Raw genomic sequence first — 24,018 nt, 5'->3', positions numbered from 1 at the left:
CCAATGACTTGGGGGCTTTGATCTACGTAATAAATCCAGCGGTGATTAATGAAATGTCTAGCTGTATGCACGGAGATTAAGTTAATTATCTTCACCGTTAGCCTGAGTGGAATATCAATCAATCAAGAGAGAGAGAGAGACAACCTGAATGCAATGCTCTCCTTGTGAAAGTTTAGCACTTGGTTGAGTCACAGATTTACAAAAGAAAAATAAGTGGATGAGCAATATGTTTTCTCCCGGGGGTTGAATCACGCACGGACAGCAAAAAAAACACACAAGAGGTCCAATGAGCGTGTAGCTGCAGACGGGGGTTAAGGGAGCAATGACACATCATGGATCATCTTACACGTCCCTACACTGCTCTCACTAAAGCTCTTGACAGCAGAATGATTGAGTAACAACTTACCATAAAACCACTCCCAACCCATTGCAGATCTAAATATGTTGAAGTGTGTGTGTGTGTGTGTGTGTGTGTGTGTGCGCGTGTGTTTGTATGTTTGAGTGACTGTGTGTGCAATCTTCGCATTCGTCCCTCAGCACACATTGACTCAACATATTACTACATCCCCTCTGGATCCCGTTAAATAAGATAGATATGATGGCTTCGGCATGGTGTTCACCGCATCTATCATTGTTATATTCCGATGAAATCATACTCACGTTTTTCCCAAAAGCCAAGGAGAAGAGCAGCAGAGCATTTCACACAACCGCTGCGCTTTCCATAATACTGTATGCAAAAGTCAGGCCTTGTTTACTCCGGTACAGGCCTTTTATATAATGTCTATGGTACAGGCACAGTGCAGTACAGCAAAGTACTTGTTATGATCAGTTTCCACACATTTTCTGTTGTTGTTTGTCTGCTCTGTCACATATATATGTAAATAAATAAAAAACAAAACAACCCAGCCCCATTTATCCATCATATTTTATTCAACAATATAACTCTTCAGAGTAAAATCAATATAAGATACATATGACAAAAATATATTTTAAATAGAAGAGAAAAACATTAAGGCAATTCAACGAAGAAAGTTAACAATCTTGACAGCTTGAATGATAGCATTAGTGTTATATTTTTCTGTGTGTGTGTGTGTGTGTGTGTGTGTGTGTGTGTGTGTGTGTGTGTGTGTGTGTGTGTGTGTGTGTGTGTGTGTGTGTGTGTGTGTGTGTTTTAACTTCTAAGGCACTATGGCATGATCGCTGCTGAAAACCACATTAACGACTTTCAGACGAAGATGGATAACTTTCTACACATGAGAGCGGTGACAACATGTTGGCTTGTCCGATGTGGTTATTCAGTGCTGCGTGTCTACAGTGTACAGTGTTTTCAGCAGTAAGCCAGAGCAGACACGTTGGGAGTGGAGTCATGAAAGGCAAAGCGCAGGTACTGAAAGATTTTTCTCATTCTGGCCCAAAAAAAAATAGTGTGGTGGCATTGTATTAACACTTTCCTAACAAGCCCCCAGTGTCAAACATGAACCAGCTACAAGGCAAAAGCCGCTGCAATTATGTTTATCACGCAAGCCAGTTTTGGTGCCAGTGTGGGACCGACATTAGAAAGCTTGGGGTTGGCCTCTGGAGAATCACCGTGGCACCAGTGTGCGGGTCAGTCAGTTGGCTGAAACGCTCTGTTACAAAAAAAAGAGCCGTCATTTCCTGTGCGTGTTCTCGAGTTCAAAAATCCCTGTAAGTTATTGCCTCTGTGTGATGTGACCGAAGGGGGCTGTGAGGATGGCATCACAAAAAAGTCTGAAAATATGTCCACAGTAACCTAGTGAACAACTTTTCTTTTTCCTTTCTCTCATGTTCACCTGCTGGCAATGCATTAAACTAAGCCACGCACACACTCACACAAACATCCACACACACACACACACGTACACTCAACAGATTTTGTTACCTCTGTATGTACACGACTTAAGAGCCTGTTGCCGTAAACAGTTTGGTACTCTCTCTCAACTCACAGGCGAACTCCCTCCCTCTTCACTTCTGAACTGTTTTTGGCTTTTTTCTGGAAATTATTACTCATGAGTGAAACTGTACAGAAAAACTTGCACGAACAGCATTGGCGCAACAGCAGTATATACTAAAAAAACCCTACAACATGTAACAACAGAAGCCGTGATTTACAATGTCAAAAAAAAAGCTTCTCATATTGCATATTTTTCATGTACATTTATATAGAAAATATGATTTTTCTCTCTTTTCCTAAGACAGAGTGCTTCAATGATGCACACACGGGTTATTGTAAGCAGTGCTGGTGGGAATAAAGTGATAAATGTAGGTTCTGCTGCATCAAATATTCATCACAGTTATGATGTATGTCCACTGGGCTTCTTTTTCTGAGTGCCACTACAAGTGTAAATGCTGCAACCAGCATCATAACTATGTCCGCTTCAGGCACTTAAAGCTATAGTGCGTAACTTTTAATATATAAATGCATTCCGGTTACATTCAAGCCAAAGTTAATGAAGCCTTTCGGCTCCACAAAACTCTCTCTGTATTTCTCAGTAAGGCAGCGTTTACAAACTGGTGTCGCCACCTGACACTGGTGCAGGAGCTCAAAAGGTGCCCATGACATGTTTCAGTTTCTGATTGTACTGCAAAGAAAAAATCCTGGACGTACAGCAGAAGGAAATCTATGCACGATCACTGAAGGCTTACCTCATGTAGATGCACCGGCAGTGTTGCTGTAATTACTCAGAATTCCTCATGTGGGCAACAGAAGTTACGCACTACAGCTTTAGAGTCAACAGTTGTAACAAAAAATGTACAACTTGAAAGATGAAAATCCTTTCATTATAATAAGTGCTGTTGTTGAAACACATTGCTTGATTCCTCAGGACACTAAAACACCTTCTTCACATGCTTCAAGGCACTTGAAAGAAAAAGACGCCCAGTGGTCACAATACAGCGCGGGCTGGTCTGTCATGAGCAAGCCTATGGGAACTGCTGCGCTGCTGTGCAAGTGTATGACAGCCTATGTTATATGTTGTATGCATGTTATTGTAGGAAAATTGAACAGTAAGTTATGCTGGCGTCTGCTGTGTTACACTGCTATGTTTGCTGAACCAGACTTTATGTGGGTGTTTGTGTGGGAGTTTTGGTGCTCAGAAGGCGTAGGGCCCGACTATGATGGTGAGCCTGAGCACAGAGCTGGAGCGGTAGTTCATGGTCAGGTGGTGAGTGACCATCTCCAGGTCAATGATGTATTCCCTGGGGCCCGACAGAGGCTTGGTCAACACCAGCATGGCACTCACGTTGCTCGAACGCTGAGAGAAAAAATATGATCGGTCAATATGTAAACATTGAAATGATATAGTACATTGGATTACATCTACAACAACAACTATTGAATTGATTGCCATTAAAGTTGATACAGACATCCATGTTTACTTCAGGATGAATTGTAATAACTCATAAATCAATCAAATTTTTTATTTCTCTGATACTTTTATTTTGGACCAAATCCTTGATAAGCACTATTTTGTGTTTACTCCTTTTTGGCAAATGTAAGCTTGCTAACAAACTAAACTACGGTACATGCTTAAAATTATACCAACTAAACATCAACATGCAAGCAAGTCATTGTGAGGACAATTAAATTGCTTGCTGACACTAACATTTAGCTAAAATCCTGGCCAACATGCAGCCTATCAAGAGCCACTAGAATGGCTCTAGACTCTTAACCTGGTTTGCAAAGAATGCCAAACAATGATATCACATGAACAAGACATTGTTGCTATTGTGTTACAGGTTCCATTAGCCTATAAAATATCAAGTTGGTTCATTTTACAGTGAAGTCAAGGGGATAATAATAGTCTAAAGATGTGAGTAATGTGATGTATTAAGCTTGAAACTGCAGATGTTGACGGCATCACTACAATCTAATGGTTTTTGCATTTAATCTCAGTCCATCTCGGGACCACAATGGAAATAAGTCTTCGGGCTTTATTGTGTCATCCCTGACTATTTATGTATTTTAATGTATGACATAGAGTGCAGTTCATATTGTATATCAAAATGGTCAAATAAAATCAATTCATCAATCTACAACAACACACACAAAAAGTCATTCCCGTCCACTTACCCGCAGGAAAAACTCTCCTGCCTCGTTGCCAGCTTTGATCCTGAAGGTGTTGTGTGTGTTGGCGTAGATGTTGGTGGCTTGAATCTGGAAGACGTCCGCTGGCACCGTGCGGTCTGCCTGGATGCTCATGTATTTGTAGACAATTGATGGAGGGAGACCCTGGCACTCGGCCTGAGACCTGCAGATACAGCGACTGCAAAACACACAATAACAACCACGATCACTGGGAAACCGGCCGTAAAAAAAATGATAGTGGGAAAAAAAACAAAAAAACAGTGGATGATGTTTACTGACTTTTCCGAGGTTTTGGCATAAGGCGCCTCACAGGGGTTTCTGGGATAGCAGCGGAAGCCTCCGTAATAGTTCCAGCACATTTCATCATCTTGGCAGTTATGGGTCCCCGTTTCACACTCATTTATGTCTGGTGATTTAGCAGGGTGTCAGAGAGAGAGAGAGAGAGAGAGGGAGAGAGGGATAGAGGGATAGAGAGAGAAGGAGAGAGAGGGAGAGAGAGAGAATGAGTTATTAAGTATTTAATAGTCAAAAATAGCTGGATGACAATGCTTGTGTCCCGCACTTCCAAAACTCACAAACCCTACACGCTTCGCGACACAGAGCTGTGAAAACACAGTCAAAGTTCAGGACATGAACAGTTTGGGAATAGTAGTTTGGGAACGGTGTTAAAGGGTTTTTAAGCTGCAGCTGTGGAGATACGAGGAAACACAGGAGGGAAGCCTGCTGAACTGAAGTCCAGGGAAGCCCCCGATCTAACCCCTACACAGGCCTAACTGCAAGCTCTCTCCCCTTGCATAACCATGAAAATAACCCCATCAAACATGCCCCCCCTCCTCCCCCAAACCACAGGGCTATTTCTGGCACAGCAACCTGGATTCATCACCAAAAGGTCCCTGTGACACAATCACTGGGATTCATGGCTGCCCCTATAAAAGCCTGCACCTGACCGAGGGGGGGGAGAGGAAAAAATAACAGCTCTCCCTTTGAGCTTCAAATAAATCCACTTCAAGAAACCAACATCATGCATATAAATTCACAGAGGTGGCGAAGCAGGGCAACACAGAAGTCGCTGTGTTTGTGTTGCCTATAATAACCTCCGCATTCTTTCCATGACAGTGTCGGTCCAGAGTGGATTTCACTCACGCTGGTGAGGTAGAATAGCGGGTGATAGCAGGACTTATCAAGTTCCTCTTAACAGGTATCTTTAAGGCCACACACTGCAGGGGAATAGGGTCAAATGTTTAACTTATAGATATCATCGTTACACTTTGCCAGTTGATTTGCGTACCTTGACACAACCTGTTTCCCTGGAGCTGATATCCCTCCGGACACTCACAGGAGTAACTTCCTGGACTGTTGATGCACTGGTACTGGCACATGTAGCTGGAGAAGCTGCATTCATCAATGTCTGGATGGAAAATATGCACACACACACACACACACACACACACACACACACACGCACACACGCACAAACAAACACACACACACACACGCACACACACACACCAAACAAATGAGTATGATAATGAGTATGAGGCAGTGCGCTGAAGAATGCGATATGATGTGATTTGATGGTTATCTTTGTCTACAGGAGGATGGAAGTGTATTCATTCATCCACTACTGTATATCTGTGTGTGTGTGTGTGTGTGTGTGTGTGTGTGTGTGTGTGTGTGTGTGTGTGTGTGTGTGTGTGTGTGTGTGTGTGCGTGTGTGTGTGTGTGTGTGCGTGCGTGCGTGCGTGTGTGTCCACCTTGGCAGGAGACTGAGTCTTGTGCCAGCTCGTAGCCCTGTTCACACTGGCAGAGGAAGGAGCCAATCAGGTTGTAGCAGTGATGCTGACAGGGACTCTGCACATCACATTCATTCACATCTGGAACAAAAGCAGGTGTTTCACTTAAAAATTTTATACAAATTTGTTTTTGGGCTAACAGTGACTCTCCTATTTATGTGTGTGTGTGTGTGATCATATTTTTTTCCATTTTTTTCCTATATTGACTAATCACCTATATTACTTAGGTGTTGTTTATGTCCTTAAAACCTGTTACTAAACATCATATTCAAAAAAAAAAGTGAATCCTCATAATAGGAAAAGTTCTGGTTTATTACAATGTGGAGCTTTTATTTTGTAGTTTCACCACGTGTTTTATCCAAGCGTCATTGTGACAGTGTTGCAGAGTTCTCAGATCCCGTACAACCAGTGTGATGATGGACACGGTTATCATAAACGGAGGCCAAACAATACAGTATGTCAGTAAGTTATTGGCTCATTTATTTTCCTGTACAGAAGTTGTACTTTGGCCTCAGCGCTGCAGGTCAGAAAGAAAAAACAAAACACACACACACACACACACACACACACACACACACACACACACAGTATGCACACATTCTGCACAAACACACTCACACGTTCTAGAAACAAACAGCTCTCTATCACAGCACGACATTTTTAATAACTTCCTTTGACCTCAGGAGGAGTGTCTCTGTGTGGGTTTGGGGGTTACCAGGTCAATCTCATGATAGAACCCGAGCTACTAGGCACAAAACAAAGACAGCCTCTGCACTATTTGTTTGTTTGCCTTTCCTGACCTTAGAATATTGGCAAAACAGAGGAATAAGAAAAACACAGTGATTGTTAACACAAGACATCCTCTGCTGTGTAAGACACAGGACCTCTTAATTAAATCCACCTGACTACATTTTTATTACATAATTGCACTTGTTAAATCTCTCTTTTTTTTTTTACTTTAAAATTGTATTTGATCTTGTTAACATTCAAATCTATTTTGATATTTAGAAAGCGCAACATAAATAAGGTAAGGTAATTGTGATTATTTATTATAATAATCACTTGTCATTAGCATTGAGCCTGCAAGTAAAAACAACCCACGCCCAAATCTATTATATCTATCCACGCTGACGCATGATGTCGGAGCTGCCTTCAGAATAACAAAGCATTAAGGCGAGTTGTTTACATAATTTGATGTTGCAATCCCCAGCACATGAGCACACGTGGCTTGTCAGTGACTTACCGTCACAGCTGATGTTGTTGCTGGCCAGTTTGTGACCTGCGTTGCACTCACAGTAGTACGAGCCCTGTGTGTTCACACACCTGTGCGTGCAGTAGTGGGTCGTGGAGCACTCGTCTCTGTCTGCAGGAGGGAAAACACAGACGCAAACAAATGTACAGGAGAGTCATGTAATAATGATGATGGATTGGATTTATATAGCGCTTTTCAAGGCACTCAAAGACGCTTTACAGGGTTCCAGGTTCCATTCATTCACACACAGTCATACTGGTGGTGGTAAACTACCATAGTAGCCACAGCTGCCCTGGGGCAGACTGACGGAAGCGTGGCTGCCATTCAGCGCCTAAGGCCCCTCCGACCACCACCTCAAACATACAGCAGTCATACACATTCACACGAGGCAAGGTGGGTGAAGTGTCTTGCCCAAGGACACAACAACCGTGACACAGGTGGCAGAGCGGGGATCGAACCGCCAACCCTTGGATTATTGGCCAACCCGCTTAACCACCTGAGCCACGGTCGCCCAATGTGCAGTTAGTATGGGCAAAAAATGTAGTATGTAAAGTAGCTACAAGGAACTTTTTGTTTTTGTTGATTCTAGCGGCACCTTTGGACCTTTGGGTTTTTACTACACCAGCTCTTAAGCGCGTGCCGGCGACTTATGCATTAGTTTAGGAGGCATCACAATGAAGTTATGTATTAAAATCTGAATAGATAACATTTTAATGTTAATATGATGATGGGGAAGCAAAGTTAACTTTGATTAAATACCCTCCGGGGAACAAAAGATGTTCCGCTCTGCCCGCCGTAGATCGTTTTACCAAAGTTCCTGGGAGATCGGACCCGTGAGGCATTAAGAAAAACAGCGTTGTTTTCACTAATGGTCTTGTTTGCTGTTTCAGGTCATCTATGATCATCAGAGATACATTTAACTGTTTGATAAATGTTTGAAAGTTCCGTAGGAGGTAGGAGGGTTTAAATCAGTTGCTAATACCTTTTCAAAGGCTTGACTTATCAGTTTGAATCATGAGACAAAGCGAGAGAGGAGAGAGAGTGTTTCTGTGAATGATAATAACTCACCGACACAGTGCTCTCCGCTCCTCTGGAAGCCTGCAGGACACTGGCAGGTGTAAGAGCCTCTGGTGTTGTAGCACGCCTGTTCAGGGCCACAAGTGTGTCTACCTGTCGCGCATTCATCTATGTCTGCAATAAAACACACACACACACACAAACCCCACACAGACACAAGTTAAAGCCCATACTGTAAACCCAGGAACATATGGCAGATGAGCCAAAGCAACATGTCCGGACTGTATGTAAGCCTGTGATCTGCGATGTGTGAACTGCTTTTCACAGACAGTAAAAATCTGTGATCACTGACACCATCACATCACACACATAAACACACATGTTCACACACAGAGCGGGCACACTAGATAAAAAGGGCTTTTATTCAGCAGCTCCGGGTGTATAGGGGAAAACACAGATCCTATCTTCTACTAACAGGACAGCTTTTTGAAGTGGGGAGGCGTGTGTGTGTGTGTGTGTGTTGTGTGTGTGTGTGTGTGTGTGTGTGTGTGTGTGTGTGTGTGTGTGTGTGTGTGTGTGTGTGTGTGTGTGTGTGTGTGTGTGTGTGTGTGTGTGTGTGTGTGTAGATGTGTAAAAGTGTGAAAGAGAGAGAGAGAAAGAGCTCAACTGATAATAAGTCATGTGCTTTCGACCATAGCGCTAAAGCACGCAGATCCAGACACACCCAATCATTAGTAATCATACAACTTGATAAGCACAAAGCAGTAGTTAAATGGATAAATTAACTTTTAAAACTTTAAGTTTCCCTACATTTCCCAAAGAAATTCAAAAAACGGATTTACCACTGGCCGACTAAATGATAAACATGGTTTACAATGTTTTAATAACTGGTTAAACTTCTACACCCTCAGAAAGCACTTATTTTCCCTCAAGTTTTCAGCAGAAATCTGATTTGTTTTCAGCCCGATGGCATCGCAGTGGAAAGATTAATCATTTTGTGTTGATCTTACAAATATCACATTCTCAAATTTGATTTGCTTTGGAGCCTCCTTTGAAAGGGAGTCTTTTTTCACTTTAACCCCCTCATCCCTTTTTTCCATCTTTCTCTGTACCCCCCTCCTCCCACACACACACACACACACACACACACACACACACACACACACACACACACACACACACACGCACACGCACACACACACGCACACGCACACACACACTCATACACACACACTCCCTTCAAATACGCCCATACTGTATATACTCTCATCCCTGTGGGCCCACCAGCAGTCCTCTTGGGTGGTCTGACACAACCCATCATATGCAGACAGCCAGTGGGCATCAGTTTTAACTGCGTGACAGACAGTTATCCTCAATACCACACGCACACAGGAAAGGAGGGGGATAGTGGAACTGCATTGTGATTTGACACGTGCCAAACAATAGGCAGAAGAATCTGACTGGAAGGTGCCTGGAGAACCCAAAGTTGCCTTATTCTCCTGCCTGGCTGACTATGCTGAACTTGAGACAAAGACTTACAATAATACTTATATATCATCATATATAAATCAATTAAGAAAAGTGCAGGAAAGCGAAAACTTGCAGATGCACAGATGGGTTTGGTGTGATGTGTTTGCAGCGGAAAAGGACAACACTCTTCTTTGAGTGCCCTCAGTACCAGTCACACTGCCTACACCGTCCAGTGAGACTATTGCTGGTGAGAAATTGGCTTGATTTTGCTGGGCAAAAGCCCATGAAACAAAAGGTGAGCAGCAGGTCAGCTGTCTTAACACTCTCTTAGTACCTTTCAGTTTTTTATGATTATAGTTGCCCTTTTGGACAAAATCAGATACACAAGCGTGTACCGGGGTTGCATGCATTAGTTAAGGAAAGTGTGAAAGAGAGACCTCAGGATGCATTGCGATGAGTTAATGCATTTAGACAGATTAATAATGGTAATATTACAAAGGTGAAACAAAGTAAACTTTGATTTAGAACCGTTCGTGAAACACAGGATGTTCCGGTCGTTCTGCCGTAAATCGTTAAACTTTATCATAATAACTAAATAAAAATAGTGTTTTTTTCACTGATGGTCTAATATGCTGTTACAGGTGTTCAGCTCCGTGGGGGCAGAGGGATAAGACAAACTCTCTACATCAGGGACAAAAGCAGCGCTGATCTAAAGGTGCACCTGAGAGACAACAGGTGCAAACTGCATTGAAGGAGGAATGCTCTGACGAGACTTGTTGCTCATTGACCCGCTTAGTAAAAGGACAAAGATAAAAGCTTTGCTCTTCTGTAAAAGCCTACGCTCTGATGTGGTTTGAGAGGCATCTGGGAAAGTTCATACACAAGCAGCGCCAGGTTTCAGTGACTTTCCAACAGCTTCACACTATGGGATACTGATACTGTTAAAAAAAAGTAGTGGATTTGATGGTCTCAGTCACTAGTGGTGGAAGGCCTGCTGCATCAACATTCAGTCTGTTAGGTCAAAAGATCGACCAAGTCTGTTTTTGGATGATATATTTGCCCATGCGATGTGTATGGCAACAGAAATGCAAGTGCATCAACACTGGACAGTGTTTGTTTTGCATGATTTTTACAGATTGGAGTAGATTTGTCAGCTAACATCCGTTAATACTGCCTTAGGTCGTCACCCCCCTCAGTAAATAAGGGCATATTCAGGTTATTCTACTATCATGCTCAACAATACAGAGGCCACAGTACTGTATTAACTAGCCTTACAGCTCAAGCTAGGGAGGTAAACCACTTTGAAGAATAATAGGGTTGTGTGCTTGTCAGAGAAAAATATAATTGGAAGTGAATAAAGGCTACAGTAGTAATGAAAAATGAATGTCAACAAACAGTTTGACAGGAACCAGCAGGAAGACAACATGAAGTCCCTGTGAATCACAGCAACAAGCCCACTCACTTACTGGAGGTATTCTGGTGATTCATTTAGACTGGAAATGCCCTGCCCTCTGGCAATAGATTTACACAACACAAGTATGACATTCCTGATTCCTGATAGAATGATTCCTGATTTAATAAAGAACTGTGTGTTGATGCTGTAACAGTGCAAAGGAGCAGATAGAGATGAACAAGAATACAAGTCTACAGCCATGAAAGCAGATCTATGCAACATTGGGCACAGCGGCATCTATAGCTACATGCTAATGTCAGCATGCTGAAATCATGCTCAGAAAGATGGGTGAGGGTTAGGGCCACTGTTGCCCAACCAGAATTCCATCAGGTGCATTTGGAGTCATTTTAGCGTGAATCACTTGAGTCCGAAAGCATTTACACCACTTGGGCTGAGCGTTGTTGGCTACCGATCTAAAATCTAGAATCCTTTGCTTTGCCTTGGCTTCCCATATGTTTAATCGTGTTATGAATCCCAATTTTTTATATCAGATTTGAGCAAATTGAATATATTGAATTTTTTTAAACTTTCATTTTTGAACATTGATAAATAAAGGTTAAAATGAGTTGAATTCAAAGGCCAAAAATTCAGTTACATAATTTGTACAATGCATAAGTGCTCCGAGCTAGAAATTCAATGGATGTTTAATTTAAAAAAAATTGACGTCCATATGGATCGTGCACCAAACATCACCTACAGAACATGCAGAAACCCTTGAACTGTGTGTGACAGAGAGAAGAAACAGCACATTTACTGTAACTGGGAGGTCAACGCACTGATGCTTCGTAAGACTCTTAGCGAACGGAAAAGTCGGAGTCATCCTCGCTCCCTTCAAGAGAGCTTGTAAGAGCTCTAACTCAAAGCACATGTGCTGAACGCGGTCCAAGGGTTTCATTCACGGGAATATCTTGTGGTAACTGCTACTTTGTCGCTAAACCTTTAAGAGGCTGCCAATACAAAGTTCTACTAAAGTTTGTGCGTGTGTGTGTACAAGTGTGTGTGTGTGTGTGTGTGGGGGGAGGGGGGGGGGGCATCCCACTCTGGCTGGCTCTTAGGTCCCGTATAGCCTCAAACAGCTTACCACATGCAGCACAGTCCATGTAGCTTACACAGGAAAATACATTTCGCTGCACCAAGCCATCAAAAGTGATGATGTGTTGCGTGTGGGGAGAACATAAGTGACTCCATTCCCTGAGGTCAGATTTTATTTTTTTATTTTTTTAAAATTCTACAACATTTTATTTAACACAGCTTACAAGTTTTCTCTAAGAGCGAGCCTTATGCAACATCACAGGGAGAGATAAGGCTTTCCACGAAAGAGTGGAAGAATTGGAAGAGAAGAATGAGGAGATAGAGCGAGAGAGGGTGGAGGCAATTCTTTTTTTTCTTTACCAAAAAAAGGGCTTTTTAAGATTTGAAGTTAGATTTACGGCCGTGTGTGTGCACATGTGATGTCAGAGTCAAAAAACTCCTTTGCTTTTCAGGGAGATTAATTCTAAATGCCTTGTGGGAGTCGGGGAGTAACGGGGGGAAGGCGGCAGCTCAAAGAATGTGTGTGTGTGTGTGTGTGTGTGTGTGTGTGTGTGTGTGTGTGTGTGTGTGTGTGTGTGTGTGTATCTGTGTGTGTGTGTGTGTGTGTGTGTGTGTGTGTGTGTGTGTGTGTGTATCTGTGTGTGTATCTGTGTGTGTGTGTGTGTGTGTGTGTGTGTGTGTGTGTGTGTGTACGTGTGTGTGTGTATTTGTGCACCAGGGGTCCTGTTGCTCAAACATTAAATGTCCCTTTTTGCAGAGCTTACCATGTTTTAACTGAATGTCGTCATACACTTTGAATGTTTGATGTGTGATATGGGTGGGGAGGGGGAAAAAAAGACATATGTGTCCAAAAACAGGGAGTAAGAGAAAGAGATTTTTTTTGGCCTGAATTCAGAACAATGTGTTATTTGCTCCAGATTTATACTGACATGATAGGACTTGTTGTAATTATCACTTGAGAGCATTTAGTCTTGTTTTCACTGAACCACTGCAATGGAAAAGCAGGAGCCCGTTCCAGGGAACAGTTGGAGCCATCCCGCTGTTGGACGCCGTCAACTCTTTCCCTCTGATTATTGGATAATTCAATCTTTGGGAAAGCAGGGGGCTAGAAGTGCGATGTTAATAGCCCATAAAATTTCACGGCTTCAAATTTATTGGCATGTCATACACCCCTGGCCCCCTGAGCGATCACTTTGCTTAACCTCCTAACACCTTAATATCACCCCTCCTGGCAATCGCTGCACTGCACGACGTTTGTTTCGCTTGTGTTCGATTCCCCCTCTGCAATGCAGTGCAGTGTGAAATGCAGCTATCACTGGCTCCAACAGGACCTCAGGACCAATAGGAGGGAGTGGTGCTGCTGGTGATTCCCACTTTAAAAAAAAAGCAAGTCCAAACGAAAAGAAGCAGATAAGAAATCAAAGGATTGGTGACACCTTGACCTTATATTGCCGTGTATTTCCATCCGTATTAGGGCATGAAATATTTCCGTGCTCTTTTTTGCTATTCGCACCACTCCCAAGATTCCCCCCTCTCATCGCGCTCATTGTTCAGGAGGAACAGGAGTTTTAGTCATGCTGACACTCTTACTAACTGATTTGTGAGTTTGTTCCACACGCTTTCTAAAAGGTCGGGCAGAGTCTTGACATTCTTGAAAATCCGTCCAGTGTGCCAGCTACATTCCCGGCTGATAATAATCCTTCCTCTTACTCCTGAAAACGGTGTAGAAGAAAAAAGAAATGAAAAAAAGAAGTGCTGAGCCACTCTCCTTAGCTATTCAATGGGAAGAGGATCAATCGCTTCTTTGCCTACCTGTAAATGTCAGTGGGCTGGTGGTCAGAGCTGTGGCCATTTACGGGCCTTGAAAGCAAAAATGCAGTGGCAAGGAATGGAATGAAAAAACCTGTTAACCCCAGACACTTAAAAAAATATGGTGCGATGCTGCGAAATCATGTCAAATTAAAAAAAAAAATAACGTGTGAGAAACTGGGACCACGCGATCGCATGTATAGTGAGTGTCGCCCAGCTGAGCGCTGTACTGATTTATAGCAGCCCTGTGCCCCCTTTCCCTGGTGAAGTCAACGGAAAGAGCAACACATGTACTACGCACATCAGAGGAGGAAGCAGCTGGCGGTTGGACAGGCAACCGACCTCGGGGAGAATAATAACAACAACATTAGGGCCACTCGCACACTGTACAGGGGAGGCACGGCAAAGCTGCTTCCACAACCATGGCAGTGAGCGACCAGCAGGCAAAACCACAAGCAATGACTGCCCCAACCCTGAGGGGCCACCTGCATTATGGTTCCATTATATTCAGTGCCTGAAAAGATACCTAGGTCTTCTCTGGCACAGTGGGGAAGCTGATCACCAAGGTATGGGCACACATTAAAACACATTGACATTAACTGAGGGTGTTATTGCTGTTAACTTTTCTCTTGATTTCTGAGTTTCTCTGAGAGCAAGAGATTGAAAACCATATCGCCATAGAGACACTGATGTCAACACACATCCAGTATTTGAAACTTGTCCAATACTGATAAAAACCTGGTAATCGTGATGATCTGATGGACAAAGTATGTAACGGCTACTCTGCTTCAAACTAACCGCAAAGGTATCTGTGGTATTTCTGTTCTGACATTTATCAATCGAGATTTGTGCGGATAATGATAGATAGGTGATAAGCTAAATTGTAATAACAAAATTAAGATTCCAAAGCCGTGCTAGCGGATCTGTGAGGCTGAACTTAAGAAGAGTGGTCCTTTGAGATACATGCTAATGTCAGCATGCTAAAAGTTCACAATGACAGGTTGAATGTTTGCCATGTTGCATCTTTGTGTTCCTTTTTAGTTTAAAGTAGAACTCATTGAAAAAGTCAGAGGATGCAGGGGGCAGGGATGTCTGTGCCAAATTTCATGGCACCCGATCAACTATTCTATCTGCACACCAGGGAAAGGGGGCACTGTTGATATAGTCTTGACCAAAGTGGTTAGCTGACAGACTGACTGACCAACCCCATCCCTTAAAAGCATCTACAATTCAAAGCCTCAAAGATGCATCACTAAAGTTGTTACAGCTGCAACCGCAGTGTAACAGGTGCAATGAGCCAGGCCGTTAAATCACAGGGCGGTAGGGCAGTCCCACAGATAAGCCTTACAGGTGTAGGACAGTGTAAATCACCGGTCTGAGAGCAGGTGGAAGACTAGAGCTAAAGCTGCTAATAGGAGGGTTCAACAGCCACAAAGGAGCACCCTTGGGGATCTGTTTCTTTGAGAGTAGTAACCCTATAAACAAAGTGGGTCAGTTTTCATCAAGCCAAAGCCTTTGTGTTTGATCTGACTTCCTGCTTTCGAACAACACAAACTGTTGTTTTAATTTCCACATCCTGTGTGTGTCCTGTATCGCGTTCCGCTCTGCGCTGGAGTGTTCCCTTCTCCCCGGGCAACAACATTTTCCAAAATCTGTGTCGCTTATCTTTGATTGAGCTTGAGGAGAAATAAACAGCGACGGGATAACATCGGAAGGAATTTCCTGAAAAACTGCCATTGCTCTCTCTCTGTTCAGGCTCATGTCTTTGTGTGTGTGTGTGTGTGTGTGTGTGTGTGTGTGTGTGTGTGTGTGTGTGTGTGTGTGTGTGTGTGTGTGTGTGTGTGTGTGTGTGTGTGTGTGTGTGTGTGTGTGTGTGTGTGTGTGTGTGTGTGTGTGTGTGTGTGTGTGTGTGTGTGTGTGTGTGGTTGTGAGAGCTGGTGGCTGCGTGTGGCTCGTGTCTCTTCCAAGTCAGCCCGACGTCAGAGTGACACAACAGGCACCAAGTGGAGCGTCAATGTGCAAAAACCTTTTAAAAGGTCAAAATAAATCAAGTTGTGCTTTGTGCAACCGCTGCTTTGCTCCCTCTCCCTCTCTCCGCTTCGTTCCGCTCCCCGCATTCCTGCCCCGACGCAAGAGATCGATCCGATGCTTATCTGTCAAGGTGGTGAGTAATTCCTACCATCACAAAAAAAAAAAAAAAAAAAAGATGGGGAGCAAACGGAAAAAACAACCAACGCTCGACATTCCAGAGATATTCCTCCCAAGTGCATTGCATCGGCGTGGAAAAATGTTATTGCATGCGCTCGGCCTTGTTTCGGAAAAGTACACAAGTTCGCTGTCACACACAGGGGCTTAGAGGTCTTAATAGAACATACTTGGGGAAAGATTTCCAGCCACTGCAAGGTGAAGAGCGCCCAGACGCAGTTGAAATTAGTCAGGCATGTAGGTGGTAATGTGGCCCACATGACCTCAGGAAACCAGACAGGTAAACACGCGTGGCAAGTCTTTTCATGTCCCGTACTGCACCACACTAGTATTTCATTTAGAGAGATGAAAAATAGAAGAAGAAAAAAAGGGGGCAGGGGCTAGCTACAGTATGTACACTACACTCAACACTTGCCAGTAGAATAACACAACCCACAAAGTGTAAGACATGAGATTATGGCCAATATTACACGCCTGGAGTCACTAAGAGCACAGCTTAAAGGTGCACTATGCAATTTCAGGGGAGGGGACTTCGTTTACATTGGCAGGGCCCGCAGTGTTTGGAAAACATATTTTTTCTAAGCAAAATTCCTAGTATAATATAATTCTATCATCACAAAATCAAAACCTAATTATTACCTGGAACCAAAAGAAAGACTGGAATATTTTTTGCCGCCCTGTTGCTTTTAACAAAGACAGTGAAACAGCAACTTTTCAGATAGCTTTCTAACTTCAAACAGTGTTAGAGGGATCCAATTTCTCTGTGTAGAAAGTTTGTTTATTCAGTTATGAGAATATACCTTAGAAAATTTTCAATTCTCTCACACACCCAAAGTAACATAGTGCACCTTTAAGTAAGTGGTTATAACAACTTGAGAGGTGTACTCTCAAACAGTGTTGGACTGTAAATGAGGATCATAAAAGAACTCGCTCTTCATTAGATTTTAACGACCCAATTCGACCACTTTTGATGGACAACCTTCATTTCTAGAAGGAAGTGATCTCACTCAAAGCGAGTGAAATGTGCACACACAGGACTACAACAAGCCACTTGTAGGGATCTCCCGGCGGTAAACACAGTAAGTATGTGTATGTGTATGTTTGGCTGGTGGGGGGGAGGTCATGGAAATGTGAGGCATCATTAAGCTGTCACACATATACAGTAAAGGGTTCCTAGTTTCTCTGTGTGGCCAGGGCCGGAGCAGGGCGCCAACTTCCCCCTATGTGTCACTGCAACAACACACACTTAGTCCCAGGTTCACACTTGGGGCTAAGAGGCTTCTTACTGCCCATTTGCAAAGAGTCGTCCGCATTGGGAATGAAAAATTAAAAGACAAAAAAACGGAGTGACGTGTATTATATATATATATAAATTGTGGTTTTGTTTCACTTCTAATCAGCATAAAGAATAGTACGCAAAAGCTACTTTATTTCAGAAACTGGAAAATTGGCTTCATCTTTTTCCAAAGCCTTTAAGCTGATCTCTCGACTATTCGCCCCACACATACACACACACACACACACACACACACACACACACACACACACACACTCAGCAGTAAGTCACCAAAACTACTTAGCGTCAGCGCAACCCATGACGTCGGTACAACCTGGCTTGGTCAATGCTCCGGCACTTCTGCGGTTCCTTAGTCAGCGTCAGCCTTTTCATCTCCCCCTTTGCCCTACCTGACTCTGCACTCCAGGTTTCCTCCACAGAGTGGTGAGTTAGCAGGGCAGGAGCCTGATGTAAGCGCTATTTGATACATTGAGCCCCCCCACCCCCCCACACACACACCCTATTCCCATTGAAAGTAAATGGAAATTCCTTTGCTAAACAGCCCCTGACTGTGGACAAAAAAAAGCAAAAATAGAGAAAGACAATTCTGCATCCAAGAACAATTGGCCCATTGTAGCTAAGTTAAAAGTAATGACAGAGAAACCGGAGTCTGATGTAAACAAAGATTATATCATTCTACCAGCAGAACTATACGCCCACATAACGGCACGAGACGCCTTCCAGTTAAGGACTCACAGTCATTTTCAAAAGCAGTAACACACACTGACAGCAACAGCCTATCTTTGTTTAGCCCATGCACTCCCAACGGCACGCCAGCGAATGAATAAGTATTACGCCCTTACGCCAGCTCGCTTATGTGGTTACTTTAGCTGATATGCTGCCATGTTTTACACTCTAATAAAACCTAATTGGGTTCCAATTCAGAGAAACACATAAAGCGCAGCACACATGTCGTTGCCCCAGGTGTAAAATTTAAATGTGCTACTTTTCTGCTGGAGCTGTGTGCGCCCGCAAAACCACAACGCGCAGCATTTCACCACATGCCACTGCTGCCTACTCCTAACCACTTACTGTAACACATGTACTGAATGGCAAATGCACTTTGTCTTATTGTGCATTGGGAACTAAGGGCTAGATAAGGTTAGAAGGGATATCGGTGGTTCTCTCTCTCAGGTGCAGCTATGAACATCTGGCACAAAGCAGCAACAAAGGGCACTAGTCTGTGTGTGTGTGTGTGTGTGTGTGTGTGTGTGTGTGTGTGTGTGTGTGTGTGTGTGTGTGTGTGTGTGTGTGTGTGTGTGTGTGTGTGTGTGTGTTAGTGAGACAAAGAATGAATCTTCAAACTACTCCCCTCTTGGAAAAGATCAAAGAGTTTTGCTCAAACACAGGATCACACTCACACAGCCCCTTCACACTCTATGTGAACACACACACACACACACACACATGCACACACACACACACACACACACACACATTAGCCCCTTTTACACAGCCAGTGAAAGCCGGGAATATGCCGGCCTTTCGGCCCTCCCCCCAGCTGTGTAAATGCGACAGTTGCGGAACGAGGGAAGAAAGGTGCGAGTGATCGTTCCGGGAATTTTACTACCTCGGGGGGTAGTAAGATTCCCGACACGATCAGTTCCGCCTCTCTGTTTAAATGCTCCAGCTTGTTGTTGCGGAACAGGGGGGCGTTTGACGTTTCATAGTCTACGTTCTAAACATGCGACCATGTTAGCAGTTGAAGGACGTGTGTTTAAAACATTAACCACGGCGGCCTGATGTCCCGTAAAAATCACCAAATAAAAGGAACGGTGTATAATCTAGCTGATCATAAGGTCCGTTGTTCAATCCAAACCCCCGCGCTTCATTTTGCAGAGTGTATGAGTCTATTTCTGCCCAGGAGAAGTTGTACAATGGAAAGCTAGGCTAGGCTAAGTAAGGGATAAAGTATAGCGAACGGGTCACTTGCTAGAAATAAAGACCGACAAGCTGAAGCAGGAGCCCGACGCGCAGCGGAGGGCTCTTGTTCAGCTTGAAGGTCGACCTAGTAACGGGGGAATAGTCTGCTCGCCCCGCTAGACTGTCTGCTTCAGCTGACTGAAGGCTCCGGCTCAGCTGTTAGCCACAGAGCTACTGTTTTGCTAACACATTCCGCCGCCGCTATTATTATCCTAAGTCTGAGCGTATATCCACACTTTATTTCTGTCTACAGTAACGTGACTTCACACACTGTGTGTATGTGTATGTCTGATTGGCAGATCGCTGCCCTCACAAAGAGACTCGCTCACAACCAACCTGTCACACACACACACACACACACACAGAGGTGAAGCGGTCGGATTGATTTAGTCAGTTTGGTTAACTGTCCCAGTGATGTTGGACTCAGCGCGTAGCGAGATCAACTGGCACATCGTGGGGACAGTAAAATACGCCCCTCTTACTGCAAGCTCCAGCACTTCTGCTCTCAATTCACCGGCCATTGTTGTTGTTGTAAAGCAGCTGACCGGCGCGGCGCTAAATGTTTACGTCACACCTGACGCTGTTTACAAGCACCTCTTTCATTCCGGAGCGCTGTGTAAAAGGGACTACTTGATGCGCCAGCAGGCCCGTTGCTTGGTTCTGTGTAAATAACACAGAAGCAAGCAAAGCCGGCATATTGGAGTGATGTTGTTCCGTCAATATGCCGCAATCTCTGTGTAAAAGGGGCTACACACACACACACACACACACACACACACACACACACACACAGAGCTCGCCACAGATTGATAAAAAATCTCCTTGATTTGGCCCCTAAAGCACAGGTCCTCAACACCCGAAAAAAAAAGAACAATTTCTTTATATTTTAAGTAAGGAGTTGACCTCGGGGCCAAAACCATCACGCTGAGAGCAACCAAAGAGTTTAGAGAACCATGACATCACAGTGAGGAAAAGCGAGCAGCTTGCAACACATCTGGCAGCTCCGCATGGTTTAGCTGTCCATGACTGTCAAACAGATGGATGAACAGTTCACCTTTGGAGCTCGCTGCTTATCGAGGCTCTAAAGTCGTTAGCAAGTAATTATCAAATACCTACATAGCACTGCTGGAGACACATTTTGACACATTTCTCCAAGCAGGAGCACTGCATCTGGAAGATATATACTATGTGTGATAATAAAAACCCCTCTCAATGTTGGCATTGATTTCTGCAGTACACAGCAGCCAGTGCAATGGGAATCCAATCCGCAATCATATTTTTTAGGGACTAATCCGTCTCATGGGGGCAAAAAATCTTAAATCTCTTGTATTATGGGAGGTTTTAGGGGGAAAAAAAGTGAATGGAGAGAGTGTGGCAGCAGCCCAGGTTGCACTTCTACACTATATTTTGTGGTTACACCTCATATCCTGCTGACAGAGTCCAATTCCTTTCCTAAAGGAGCTTGTCAACGCAGCTCGCTGAGATAAAAGGAACCGTCTCCAAGTGTTCGTGTACAGCAGTAAAAAATGATAATAGTTTTTCGAGGTACTTTGATGGTACTTTGTATGATCATGAAGCAGGAGAGAGAGGAAGTGTTGGGAGAGTTGGGGGGAGGGGTCTAGGGCTGTGCAATTGATTTAATTTTAATCACAATTACTATTTCGACTTCCAACAATAATGAAAATAAGATACTCAACTTTTAACAAGATAATCATTTAAAGACAGTTCAGGCCTTTGAGTGAGGTCATGTTTTTATTCTATAGTTGAGCTATATGTAAATTCAAGGAAATCCACTGTTAAAACCTCAGCTTTCCATTAAATAAATAAATCGAAAAGGTACTTTACGCATGCATGATGTTTCCAAATGCAATATAATCATTGTGTTAATTAATCGTGATCTCGATATCAATCGAAATAATCCCTATAATTATAATTTTTTTTTAAATAATCAAGCCGCCCTATGGAGTGACCTTACCTCTGCAAAGGTTCTGCTCATCTGCGGTGAAGCCTGTGGTACAGCGTATGGTGCGTGTGGGCTGTGGGACCCTCACTGAGACCTGAGGCTGGCCTGGTTGGACCACGGGGACAGAGGGCACGGGCGGCACGGGGTCCGGCAGCGGCACCTGCTCGCCCTCTTTGCTGATGTAGATGACGGCGCTCTTGGGGAGGCACAGGTATCCACCGAAGTGGTTGATACACTGCATCCCTCCTTTGCACGCGTCATCTAGCAAGGCACACTCGTCGATGTCTGGAAAACACAGTGCAGTGGATAAGGATGGAAAAAAAGAAAGGATCACATTGTATGCACTTTCCTGACCTTTGAATTTAGATGCGTATCTTTTTATGTGGCTATTTGACTTTTAGGTGTATGTTTTCAGTGTATAAGCTGCTGGATACAGGAACTTCCCCATGGGGATAAATAAAGTATCTATCTATCTGTCTGTCTGTCTGTCTGTCTGTCTGTCTGTCTGTCTGTCTGTCTGTCTGTCTGTCTGTCTGTCTGTCTGTCTGTCTGTCTATCTATCTATCTATCTATCTATCTATCTATCTATCTATCTATCTATCTATCTTTGGCATTTTCTGTATTGGAATTCGTTTCATTGGTGAAAAGGCACAAGCATTCAGTTAAGCTTAAATGAAAATGGATAAAAAATAAAGTTGACAAGTAAAATAAGAAACACATTTAAGGCAATTTGTCATCTCTCACCTCTGCATTGCTCTCTGGCGCTGTCATACTCATAGCCCTCTGTGCACTGTGAATGACACATCACCACGATTACCATGAAATAAATCATATTTAGTTCTTTTAAAAACACAATGAATCCAAAACATGAGTTGTCTACCAAAAAATAACAGTACAAAGCATCGCAGAACAGGTTGTGTTCCCCTTACACAGATAAAACACTTAAAAGGACAATAAAAATCTCTCACTCACTGTGTAGGACACGGGCTCCTCAGCCACCTGAGACGTGACCTGTGTGAACACCGCACAAAGACACACGCAGATCCCCAGCATGTCGACCAAACGTTGGGGCAGCACTGTAACGAGATGCGGAGGTTCGGAATGGATAGGAGCGTGCAAGATCATTTTTCGCTTGACAAGCCTACATGTTTTAATACCAGTTATTACATCACTGATGGCATTGCTTAACGAGTCCCAACACCTCCCGCTGCTGGCGCGGTGTTTACCTTGGCACCGCTCCAGCTAAATCTGCGACTTCAACTAAGCGAAGTGTTTTTCTGCTGTTTTTCCTCCAAAAGGATTAAGTGCGTAATACGCGTAAAGATCGTGCGTAAACATGCCCAGCGCCAGGAATATGAAGCAGTCAATCAGCCATGCAGAGTTCATGTTCATTAAAATTCTGTATGTGCACAGGAACGTGTCTAACTTAACATGCTGTCTAATCAATGTTATTAAATACCATTGTAAATGTCTCGATCCTTCCTCGTTTCAAAATACATAAACACTTGTTTCCCGGACAATTTCCCGAAACATGCGAACAACATTATCATAAGAAACAAGTGCTAGTGCAGGTTTTCTGTTCACTTGTTTCCATCCACACTCCTTGTCGGTGTAATGTTTTCATTGTAATCTGATCAGAGCGCTGCATGTATGCAGTAGCGTTTTCATCTTGTGGTGCCTTGGCGACGTAACTGCAATTTACCTGCGGGTCTCCAACTCTCCTGGCGCGCTGAAAGGAGATAAAAAAAACGTCCCGGTTTTGAATGCGTTTGTTTGAATGTGTTGCAAATCCGAACGTGTTCGTAGTAGCAGGCTGGTCCTTATTCTTTAAACGGTGCAGTGGATGTTGGATGGTTTCTGGAGCGCAAGCTGCACTTGTGATGAAACATGCGGCTCGTACAGTATGACATGCTGGGGGCGGTGGGTGGGTGTACCGGGCAGGTTGAGATCTCACCGGGGAAACGCAGTAAACGATCAGGAGGCTGCAGTGGCTCCCTCTATAGACTGACGACTGCTGATAAAAAATTAAAATATATAAATAAATAAAAGCTAGGCCTAATGATCATAAAAAAGGCTAATGGAAGACTAAGCTGTTTTATTAGTCCTTTCTGATAATATTTCTGCACAGAAAACCTTACATAAAAATCACATGTATTCTAAGAAACCAAGGTAAGTAGATAAAGGTCATTACTGTATCTATGCTCTTTGACTAACATACATTTAATCAATCAATCAATCAATCAATCTTGAGTTCAGACTCTCAAATAGATTCATAGCAATACATTACAGAAAAAAATATATACCATACCATACATAAAGATGATGCAGTAATCTTTAATAAAACCTGTTTTGTCATCGTACCACATGCTCCTTTAACATTCCCATAGTCAGTTTGGATTGTTCTCCTTATTTTCCGTATGATTTCATCAGTTTTCTTGGTTCCGGCCTTTACCATATCTGTGTTATTTTGGGAATCCATAACTCATGCTGTGAGTGAGTTCATTTCCTGTATATAAGTATATATGCTCAGAATGTGTGTGTGCAGCAGGTGGTAAAATCAGATCATGTGTTGAAGGACTCCGTCAGCAAAGCACTACATTAGCCTCTTAATACATTTCATGGTGTTTACAAGATGCCTGCGCTTCAGGAACATCTGCTGG

The 24,018-nt window shown here is 43.4% G+C and overlaps 1 protein-coding gene across 1 annotated transcript; it reads right to left on the bottom strand.

Annotated features, from left to right (window-relative positions):
* Nucleotides 1-906: 906 nt before the first annotated feature.
* efemp1 (EGF containing fibulin extracellular matrix protein 1) lies at nt 907-23,232 on the bottom strand. The gene is made up of 11 exons (XM_080037019.1): nt 23,061-23,232; nt 22,331-22,434; nt 22,103-22,148; nt 21,371-21,643; nt 8,219-8,341; nt 7,142-7,261; nt 5,860-5,979; nt 5,394-5,513; nt 4,385-4,511; nt 4,091-4,283; nt 907-3,272 (listed from the first exon to the last, which is right to left on the bottom strand). The coding sequence occupies exons 2-11, from the start codon at nt 22,409-22,411 to the stop codon at nt 3,111-3,113; spliced, it is 1,365 nt and encodes a 454-aa protein (XP_079893145.1). The 5' UTR covers nt 22,412-22,434; nt 23,061-23,232; the 3' UTR covers nt 907-3,110.
* Nucleotides 23,233-24,018: the final 786 nt, after the last annotated feature.

This window comes from Ammodytes marinus (assembly GCF_949987685.1).
Source record: "Ammodytes marinus genome assembly, chromosome: 11".
Classification (NCBI taxonomy): domain Eukaryota; kingdom Metazoa; phylum Chordata; class Actinopteri; order Uranoscopiformes; family Ammodytidae; genus Ammodytes; species Ammodytes marinus.
Note: the sequence above shows the minus strand (reverse complement) of the source record. Positions and strands in the feature narration are given on the sequence as shown.

Bases quoted from the DNA above. Each gene is read 5' to 3' on its own strand.
- efemp1 (XM_080037019.1), bottom strand. From the start codon at position 22,411: ATGCTGGGGATCTGCGTGTGTCTTTGTGCGGTGTTCACACAGGTCACG. The intron at 21,644-22,102 runs GTGAGAGATGAC...TGTGTTTTCCAG, and splicing joins CGCCAGAGAGCAATGCAGAG to ACATCGACGAGTGTGCCTTG. The intron at 4,512-5,393 runs GTACGCAAATCA...CTAAATCACCAG, and splicing joins GGGAAACAGGTTGTGTCAAG to ACATAAATGAGTGTGAAACG.